The following is a 10,622-nucleotide window of genomic DNA, read 5'->3' on the forward strand; positions in this document are numbered from 1 at the left end:
ATTTTTTTCAGTTTCTGTAGGCTGGAATATGATTTTATTTGAAATGTTTTATGAAACCTTACTTGAAAACATAAAACAGAGTAAAATGAAGGCACTCTGTAGTGTTATATAAACTAAAGTTTAGAAAAAGATGCAGTGAGATATAGAAGAAAAAGTATTTTTTGAACTCAAGCATAAATTAAACAAAAGTTTCATTACTTTTTTCAAAATTGATTATATAAAATTAGAGATAATTGATCAGAAACACTGATGTTTTTGGTTGGCCTTTGTTACCTATCTCAGCCCTGGTCTGTGTAATGGGTGGCTGCTACTCAGTTATTCTCCACTCTCCATTTAATATTACTTGGAATGTGTGTCTGTCTCCGTTTCCTGTCTGCAGGGATAATGTTTCCAACCATCTAAGGACGCTGTCAGGATAAATCCATATGTATGCAGTTCTTCTGTGCTGTGGCAGGGTGCTCTGTGCTAGGCAGACATGCTGATTCTTCCATGGTCATGGACAATTGGGCCCATGCTGCCAGTCCCTTGGCATGCACACAGACAGAATTTACCTGCTGAATGAAGGCTCAGAGACCAAACTGGATGAATGAGCCTGCTGTACTTTGTCCTGCATAAGTCCTTGAGGAATAATCTCAGTCTTATATTTAGCAGTCCATTACCTTTAGTGATAACAAATACTTGATAAAAAGCAAGTCTGGGAGCTAAGTGTGTAGCTGATGTCAAGGCCTGCATTATATCCATGTATCATATAAATGTGGCATGAAGTAAAGTTATCCCAGCAATAAACCCATTGTATAGGATGAGTAAGTCATAGTACAGTGAGAATGAAGAATTGAGCATTCATTAATTTCCTGAATGCATGTGTCTCTGCCTTCACTAATGACAGAGAAATTGCAGAGAGGACCTCCTTAGCAGGCTCTGTGCTTGTGTTAATGCTTAGGCTTTTAATGGGAAAATAAATGCTGATGGGATTTAAAATCCACAGTCCTTGGACTGAACTAGCTCTGGTCAGTCCTGAGGTTGATGTGGTCAGTGCAGAAAGGTGCCTGGCAGAGGCTGGTTGCAGAGTTCAGGACTAGTCACTGGCAGCTCCTCAGTTACACCTGTCAGTGGATTAGGATGGATGAGCTTTGACACTACTTTATGAATTTTTACTGTCCATCGCTGAATTTTATGAAAGTGACTTCTCAGTCTGTGCCTGGAAACCAGGACAAGTGCTCACTAACTTAGGCAACAGACAAGTTTTGGTGGCATTTTGACCACCAAATATCTTATTTTCTCAGAGCTTGTTTTTAAACTGATACAGTGCATTCTGTATCAGGAGACAGTGGCATTTGCAGTAAGGTTAATTAATATTTGGGTGAGATTGTTGTTTTATCTTAAAGGAGAAAAATGTTGTTCATGTTGTTGCTTGAGGACATGGACCACTCAAAGGATGGCCAAGGAGTTACTCATTTGTCTGTGTCAGTGCAAGAAATGGAGAGTTCTGAGAAGCTGAGTGATTGAAAATGACAGTTTTAGCTCCTGTATTTTGGAGAACATAGGGCCTGCAAATATTGAGGTGATGAAGAAGGTTCTTGCTGTGCTTGCTTAGGGCCATGTATTTGTGAGAAAGTGAATGGCATGGTTTCCTCATCACAGGTGCTGCAGCCTGGTGCTTCCTTGTTTTGCACATTTGTTTTAGGAGGGAATTCAATGCAGAGACTCATTGGGCATCCCATACTATTAGTAAAATTTTCAGATATTATAATTTCCTAAGAGAAACAGTGTCAGAACCTGGCTCTTGTTCTGTATGCATTTAGGGTGTTTATTGCTTCCTGTAAATACAGAACTGTGCTCATATAAGCAGAATTATCCAAATTTAAAATACATCATTACAAAAGGCCAAGTGAAAGTAGAAATGGAAAAAATAAGAAGTTGGTAGCAAGCAATGCCAATTGGTACAAGAAAAAGCTCAAATTATATTAAAAATTATATGGTCAGTGGGAAGTCAGGACTTATTCAACAAGAAACAGAATGCTAGCAACAGTTTAGTGAGTAGGACTTGAAGATGGCAAAATTACCAATGGTAAATTGGTAAATTGGTATCCATAAGGTATAAAGGTATTAAATATATGCAGAGTTATTCAATATGTTTATCTGCTCTTTATGGAAAAATTATGCTTATAGTTTTTCTTGTGGTTAATTTCTTTGCATTCTATTAGTAGCTAATGAGGGTGTTTAGTAGAAAGCATTATGCTTTTATATCTTGTAACTCATAAAAACAGGATAGTAGAAAGACTGTCTCAAGAGCTGTCCAGAATATTACTTTTAGTTTTAGGATAAAGTTATCCTAAAACTGAACAAATCCTGAACAAATCTCAGAGGACTAGGGAAAACCTGCTTTTTGTAGGCCATGATGATTATTAACTCTTGAACAACTAATGGAGGGATGTGATGAGTTTTCTATCAACTGAAGTCTTGAAATAAAGATTGTATCTCATACTTAAATAAGTGTTCTTTTTCAGATATATTATGGGCTGGCTTCATAAAGAAGTTACCAAGTGAGATAATGTGCATTCTGTTCAGGGTGTCACTAGGGATCATCACTGATCCTTCTGACCTTTGAATCTGGAATAAAATAAATCTGGAAACCTTATCTGTCTCGACACTGTAGCCATTTCAGACTGAGGTTTCTAGAAGGTTTAAGTTAAATATTGCTATGGTTATTATGATAGGGTCTAGAGTTCATATTTTTTCACTTAGTTGTCTCATAGTCTCCTAATCTCTATTGAGTCTCCCAGTTTCATTCTGGGATCGAGTCCTGGAGCTCCATATATACATTAAGGCAGAGACTGTATTTATGGTGTGTCTTGTACAGTACATACTAATCATGCCACCAGTGCTTGGGTAATTGTGATAAAGTTGCAAAATATAATTGAACTGCTATTAAAATGCATACAGCTGTCACCAGAGCAGGTACCTTATGAGCTTCTGTCTGCCTTATAAGACAGAATACAAGAATTACACTTTTATTAGTCACACTCTGCTCTGAAAATCATTCTCCTTAATTAATTTTTCATTATAGCTATGAGAATGGAATAATTTTTAGTTAAGGGTTGGACTTATTTAAACCAAACATCCAAATTCCAAATTATCTTACACAGACAGAAGCTGTGCCTGCTCTTCGTGCATACTCCAGTGTGCTGCTGTGCTGTCTGTGGAACAGATGACTCCTGTGTCCAGGCTAAGAGGAGAATGATACATGCTGGAAGATGAGGAGTGGAACTAAAAATAAAAGAGTTGGTGTCACTGGAACCCTAAACATTCTCAGATCCCATCTTACCTCTTGTGGGAAGTCAGGCACACACAGAGAGCCACTCATGTCATCCCTCTGGGCATCTGAATCAGCTGCAGGAGCAGCCAGCTTCTACCCCTGGTACTGTGGTGGTAGAGGAAGGTTCCAGCCAGCCCTGGAGGCTGCACATTGGCCTGCAGATCTGAGTGAGGAAGTCTTGCTGGATCAAACCAACTCCATGCACAGCCAGTGAGAGGGACAACTGCATAAGTTAACTAGTTTATATTGATTCAGCAAACCAGTTTGAGCTGATGAGGACTTGACTAGAAATTTTGGGGTGGCTAGTTCAGGTAGGGCACTTCCACTTTCATCCCCATGTCATCCAGCTCTTCTAAGGACAAATAAAACTTCTGGAGATTCTGACATGCTATCTGCTTTCATAATGGAATGTACAATTAATAGATTAAAAAAATTAAAGAAATGTGCAATTGGAAGGAAACATAGCTGAAAATATCAGCTGAAGGTAGTCTTTCAGACTAGCATACCAAGGGTTCAGTCCCTGTACATATTCCTTTTCCATTAAAAATCAAAACTTTTTAAAGTAAGTTTGAAATGTCTTTCTCAGTCACTAAAAATGCTTATTTTAGAAAAAAATCAAATATTCTTATAGAAGGTTTAAATATTATGTCTTCAAATCTCTTTATATGTATTTACTGGTTTTGACTTGGGATTGAGTGTATTTTTTTGACAGTGAGGCTGTGCTATGAATTTGCTGGCACACAGGAACAGTACTCTGGCTCCCAAGTTAGCACAAGTGGGGCCAATGTAGTGCACAGGTATAATTCCTTACATTTAACTTCTGAGTTTGCAATGTAGGGCTGTTGAGCTGCTGTCCACTGGGTGAGAGGGGCCAGCCACTGTCTCTGGTAGTCAGCAAGACAGAGGTCTGCATCTCTTTCAAACAGCAAAAGGCCTACATAATATTTTGAGCAATATTTCTATTCACTTTAAAAACCAAACTTGTACTGTTACTCAGATTAAAAAGGGACTTTTTGATTCCTGGCTGATTTTGATTCCTGAAGTAAGTCAGGAGTGTGAGACCTTCCGCTCTGGGCAGGAGTATTGCCACCATGATACCCCAGAGATTTCCTTTTCTCTTTTCCAGTGCTGCAGGTAAGTCATTATTGAGTGACTGGTGGATATCATGTCCAGTACTGGAACCCTGTAGAGAGATTTCAAATGCCCTGGGTGCAGCAGAAACTATAAGAAGGCAGCAGGTCAACAAAAGGCATTTTGGGGCTTTCCGCTCACAAAAATCTTATGGAAATTTATTATTTTTACCTCGTTTTTGGAGACTTTTGGTGTCATATTGGTGCCATATTGATACATTTTCTGCTCTATGAAGGCATTTTTCACAGTGCTTAGATTCATACATGAAGTCATCTTTATCCATTTGGAGGAGCAGTTTGATCAATTACAAAGGTAATCCCTGACTACTGGGAAATGAGAAGGCTTGGCAACACTTGATCTGCAAGGCTTGCACAGACTTATCTCTTATTCTGGGCCAGAATTTTATAGACAGCCAATTTCACGGTTCCTAATTTAACCACATCAGCATGTCTTAAACCTGTCTCAAGCTGTAGCTGTGCTGCTGTTGGGATGGACATGACACACATAGCAACACGTAGCAACAGGTAAAATAGATTTTTTATTATGGCTGTCTGTTCTCTTTTATACATTCTGTAACAGTGCAAAACTCATTCATTGGTTACAGTAACACAACTCATCATGGTCATTGGTACAAAGCAGCATCAGCATCAGCTGGTTTTGGGCAGATTTTTTGCAAGAATTTTACAAACAGATAATAGTCCTGTTTTTCTAACTGCAGGTGTCCAGTGTTTATCTCTGTTCTCTCAGTTCCCATGTGAACAACCTTGTCTTCTTTCTTTCACAGGTAAATATTAATCTTACCAATTTCTTCTTCTGTCAGCTCACTCCTCTGGCTCACAGACCAGCTGTCAGCCCCTTCCACATAGCTGTTCTGAAATATTTTGCTGTTGACTAATATCTCAGACTGCTGCCCATGAGCAATATTAACACCTTTCTATGTGACATTCACATTCAGTTCTAATCAGATTATAAAAGTAAAATATCATATGAAATATTTGAGAACAGCTCTTTCCAGATTATTCAGAAACAGTCTGCCAAGTACTTTGGTAAACACATAAAAATCATCCATCCAAGATCTTCTGATAAAACACCACTAAAAAAAAGGAGGGAAACATTTTCCTATGCTCTTCTTGGTGCTAAAATACAGGAATTCAGTGGCAGGTCCATACTCTGGCATGGTCTCTGTAACATGAACATTCAGGTACCAGCTCAGGGCAAGTTCCCATTTACCAAGGAGCATGGATGTAGACTTTTGTAAAGGTCTGTTTACAAGAGAAGGTACAGTTTGGCTGGATACATCCATGCCATGTCTGGTTCAAGGTGTTCCAGTGATTTCTGGCTGATGATATTGTGAGCAAGTACAGACTTGGGCACAGAGTGATGCAGGGAGACCTGCAATACATAGCAGTCAGATGTCACATTTTCCATCCAGTTTTGTGAGGCAGGCCTGTGTTCGTAAGTAAGTCTGTGTGTAACCATGGTGTTGACATATGTAGAAGGGATTATATGATTTTTGTTGTATGGTCTCATTTCTTGCGAAGTTTCCAGTAGTTTAACCATGATCTAATTTGAAATAATTAAATCAGTAATTTTTTTTTTAGATCATCTTTCTTGTCTATAGGGCTATGAATATCATCACTGCAATCATAGCTAGAATAGCTTTTATAATAATTTGTAAGTTTAAGTGATAAAATTTACTAAACTCTCTGTAAACAAAAATCACCAGAGCAGATTGCTGACTTGTGATCCTGAACACTATCCCAACAGTTGTGCTATAAGATGGTGTAGAAACCATGGGTTTAAGCTTGTACAGCTTTTATAAAGCTGGGCTGTAAAGTTTCAATCCAGACCTGTACCTAGAATTCAGTTTCTTGAATCCATGTTAAATCTTCTTCCGGATTGCTGATGAAGCTCCTAGATGTAGAAATCTAGATCTGATTTGCTATTTGATCTTGAACCAATATGCAAATTGAACACAGGCAATATGGCAAAAATGTGTGGGGTTGAGTGGAAATGCAGGGATATCTGTTTTATATTTGGTTTAGTTTGTTAGAAAACATTGCACTTTTGACTTCTGGTATATTAAAAAGATAATTTCATGTGATGGAAATCTACAATTCAGACTTCATTCTGCCTTGTACAAATTTCTTGTGAGTTTTAGCACAATTAATAGGAAAAATACAAGAATTGTACTACTCACTTTTCTAAAATAATTGCTTCAAATATCTTGAACAGTATTGTAAATCTTTCTTATAAAAGGACATGTGCAGATATACAAGCTTAGGATTTTCACTTGAAACTAAAGGAACTCTCTAGCTTCAGCCAGTGAGAGCCCAGATTTTGTTCATCAGAGTTTTCTTGTATTCTTAAAATTGTATTTGTATTCAGTTTCATTTGAATATGTTTTTGATTTGTCCAAACAGCAGATGGCTGTGATAAAGAGTCTGTATTTAACTTGGCACTTTCCATTCCACATTCCTTTACTATTCATAGCACACCAGTCATAGTCATCTCCAGTGCACATAAAAGGAGGCAGTTCGACTTGCAGATGAATGTGTGAGTATTTACAAATCCATAGCATTATTTCTTTTTAATATTGAGTAGACCACATACTAGATATAGAAATGGGATATTTTTTCATCTCGCCACTCTTATGAAATGTGAGACACTGGAACAGATCCTAAAGCTGTGTCTGCACTAAGGAAGCCCTGTATTTAAAATTAGATTAATGTAGAGCCTGTGTTCCTATGGGGAGAGGGGGATTATCATTGGCAGAAAAAATTGCCATCTCTTGTAGACAGAGTTATGGGATTTCAGCCTAAATTGTCAAGCAACATAGACAATTAAATACTTATCCGATTAAATAACAAGTCTACCTAAAATGTGTAAGAAAAAAGGCATTTGTGCAAGAGCAAGGTCTTTTTATTACTGAGGTTTCACAAAGAAGAATTTGGTGATTTTGTAAGCAAAAATTTTTCTTCTTTTGTTATTTAAAACAAAACCATTTTTCTGTAATGTCTTTAAAAGTTTTCTTTCAAATTACTTTGACAGAAAGTATGATTTGTATTTATTGTGTTTTCCAGCAAATAAAGTCAGGCAAATAAATTCTTTTTTCTTATGGTTTGAAACAAGCAACACACTTCTAAAAAGTAACCTCTTGAGTGGTTTTTGTATAGAAGCTTGATTTGTGGAAATAGAGAGTTTTCTCTTGATGGTATATTTCAGTTTGTGTGCTTTTCCAGAGAGAATAATTTAATCAAAAATTAGAAAACAGATTTTTTGGTACATAAGTTTCCATGAGATTCATTACTTGTCCATTCTTTCTTTAATGTTTATGACTATGTATGACAAATGCTTATTCCTTAGAAATACAATTCCTGCTACTTAACTCAAAACTGTGCTCTATATTCAACATGTTATCAAATAGATCTTGTTTTTTTCTCCTGCTGAGACTAGCCAAAGTTTGCTACTGTTCAAAGAGCCTGGGTTTTCAACCTGTGTGTCACTGGAGGCAAGCAGTATAACATTTCACATCAAACATTAAACTGAGCACACAGAAACATACATACAAAGAATTTCCTTTTCTTTAATAAATACAGCTACATGCTTACTACACCCTACAGCATTGCATGATTGATACTATTTTGTTACATGAAGAATTATTTTATCTCACCCATAACTATAGGCATGGTTCTAATTCTTTTCCACTGAGCTCTTCATTTCAACAACCAAGATGCCATCATGGCAGAAAAGCGCAGACAAGTCTTTGTTCTCCACTCCGTCAGGTAATTTATATTGTCTGGTGAAGCTTCTGGATATGAAACCATGTTCATCCATCCTGGGTCCGTGCTGAGCTTTAATCAGGAGCCAGCCTTCGAAAGTCTGGATAATGATATCTTCGGGGCGGAACTGCACAACGTCCAGCAGGACCCGAAAGTGTGTGTTTTCCTCCTCCTGGCTGCTCTTCCCAGCCCCAGCCGTGCTTTCTGTGGCGCACCTTTGGCTGCTCGGTGCAGTGGTGGCAGGGCCTGGCAAAGCATATAAAAGGTGGTTCAGTTTGTGTGCTTCCAGCTCTTGGCCAACAAACTGCTCCTGGTAGCGTGCAGGAGTTTCCACCCAGTGTCTTATGACAGCTTCTGCCATCGCTGAGGCAGAAAGATCAGCTGCTGCTCCTGCTCCTGCTGTGTCGGGAAGCTGCAGAGACTGAGCTCTTCCCAGCCGAGTGTCTGTCACTTCCCAGACCAGTCTATCAGTTGATGTTGCCTTTCACTTTTAGAACAGGCAGAGCTTAACGTTTAATATAGTGTCCTGTGTCCCAGTGCTGTGAGACTTGTTTCATCTTTTATCCACTAACAATAGAGCACTATTTATAGCGCTGCAGTCTTGAGTGGCTTCAACACATGCACGGCTTTCATGCAGGAGTAGTAAAAGCAAAATTTTAATGCACTTCTTCTTCTTCTTGCTGCAAAATTGTACTGTTTATAATTATGAATAATGATTACACAAATAATATAAAAGATTTTTTTATTTAAATGGAAGTTCAATACTTTTGTTTTTCCGAGGGATACGTGGCACTAAGTAAAAACTCTGTATTTCTTCTAATTGAAACATGGAGCTAGTGAGGGAAGAGGTTTAATTACCTGAGCAGCAGGAATGGAAGAGATTTCAGATTAGCTAAACTGGAAAGTTAGCAAATGCATTGAACACTTTTGCAGAAGCTGTGCGTTAGTGAAATTTGGGCCACCCACAACACCATGTTATTTGATAGGAGGAGGGAACTGTCCCTGCCCAAAAAGGGGGAAGGACTGCAATCTTAGTGACCTACAAACACAGCTGAGACATCTCCAGCATGTCAAGGAATCAGATACAAGAGTGCAGAGAGAGCTACAATGAAAGCTTGTGTTTCAGAGCTTCCAGAAGAGCACAGAGTTATTTTCCCCTAGCAGCAGAGTAAAGACAATTCTAAATCCTTAATGCTGTCTGATTGTCCCAATAATCTTTATATTCTGTTGCTTAACAGCTTGAACCTGTGATCTCATTTACTTCATGTATCTGCAAAGCAGGACCAGTGACCTCTAAGGCTGTCTGAGGTGTAATTATGGAATCACAAAATGTTTGGGAATGGAAGTGACCTCTGGAGATCCTCTAGACCAATCCCCCTGCTAAACCAGATTCACCTAGAAAAGGTTGCACAGGATCATATCCAGGTGGGTTTCAAATATCTCCAGAGAAGGAGCTTCTACAACCTCTGGCTTGTCATCATCTTGCTACCCTCTGATTGCAGGGCAGATAATGCTATAGAGGTCAATAGTTTTTTTTAACAAGAGCTTAGAGAAAAGTGCAATAAAAAGGGAAAATAATTTCTAAATTTTAGTATGTTTGCTAGAAAATTTTTCTAGCTGAGCTTGGTAATGTAAAGCAGAATGTGATATGGCAACTGATGGTGAGGATTTTTATGTGATTTTTTTAGTACAGTAAGAGTTGACCTAGTGCTAGATATTATAATTTAAGATACTTTTATTTGTTCTTGTTTGTCTATTGTTGTTTAGAGTTTTGTCTCTCTATTGTCCTTACATGTTCCATTACTATAGCTAATATGGGATCTTTGATTGCTAATGGAGTAATGAAGAAAGAGGCAATTAAACTTCAATATTTTTCAGATATTGACTTCTTTATTGCATTAATAGCAGGGTAGGATTACCAGATGTATGTATAGTTAATTTTTTAAGGCTGGCATTTTCTTTTAAACTTAGAAAGGCTGCATTGTAAGGTAAGGAAATCTTCAAAAGTTCAAGGTAACTTACATTAATGGCCAACTGTTTAACTGAGTATTGTGATAGAGGACTATCATGAGTAAGGAGTAGGCTGCTTTATTTAACTATTATCTGTTCTTCTGTTAAACTGTCCTCCAGAAATAATTTTAAAATGCAATTCTGAAAGCATGACTGACTAAAATAGTGATAAAACCAACCTGGAGCATTGCCTATTATCTGTGCAGCAGCTGTCTTCCCCTTTGCTAGCAAATTATTCACTTGATGACGAAACTTTAACCCTGAAGTGAAGCAGTATACAGGCTGGTTGTGATATTACGCTTATACAGATTGCTGAAAGCTATCCCTAATTAATTCTGTGATGATAACATGACTTATTTTACTTCAATTTTACACTTCATTAA

At 37.9% G+C, this 10,622-nt stretch overlaps 1 protein-coding gene across 1 annotated transcript; it reads right to left on the reverse strand.

The window, feature by feature from the left end:
* Nucleotides 1–7,023: 7,023 nt before the first annotated feature.
* HSPB3 (heat shock protein family B (small) member 3) lies at nucleotides 7,024–8,665 on the reverse strand. Its single transcript, XM_079330267.1, has one exon. It carries the CDS (start codon nucleotides 8,588–8,590, stop codon nucleotides 8,141–8,143), a length of 450 nt encoding a protein of 149 aa, XP_079186393.1. The 5' UTR covers nucleotides 8,591–8,665; the 3' UTR covers nucleotides 7,024–8,140.
* Between the last annotated feature and the right edge of the window lie 1,957 nt (nucleotides 8,666–10,622).

This window comes from Erithacus rubecula (assembly GCF_903797595.1).
Source record: "Erithacus rubecula genome assembly, chromosome: Z".
Taxonomy (NCBI): Eukaryota; Metazoa; Chordata; class Aves; order Passeriformes; family Muscicapidae; genus Erithacus; species Erithacus rubecula.

Bases quoted from the DNA above. Each gene is read 5' to 3' on its own strand.
- HSPB3 (XM_079330267.1), bottom strand. From the start codon at position 8,590: ATGGCAGAAGCTGTCATAAGACACTGGGTGGAAACTCCTGCACGCTAC.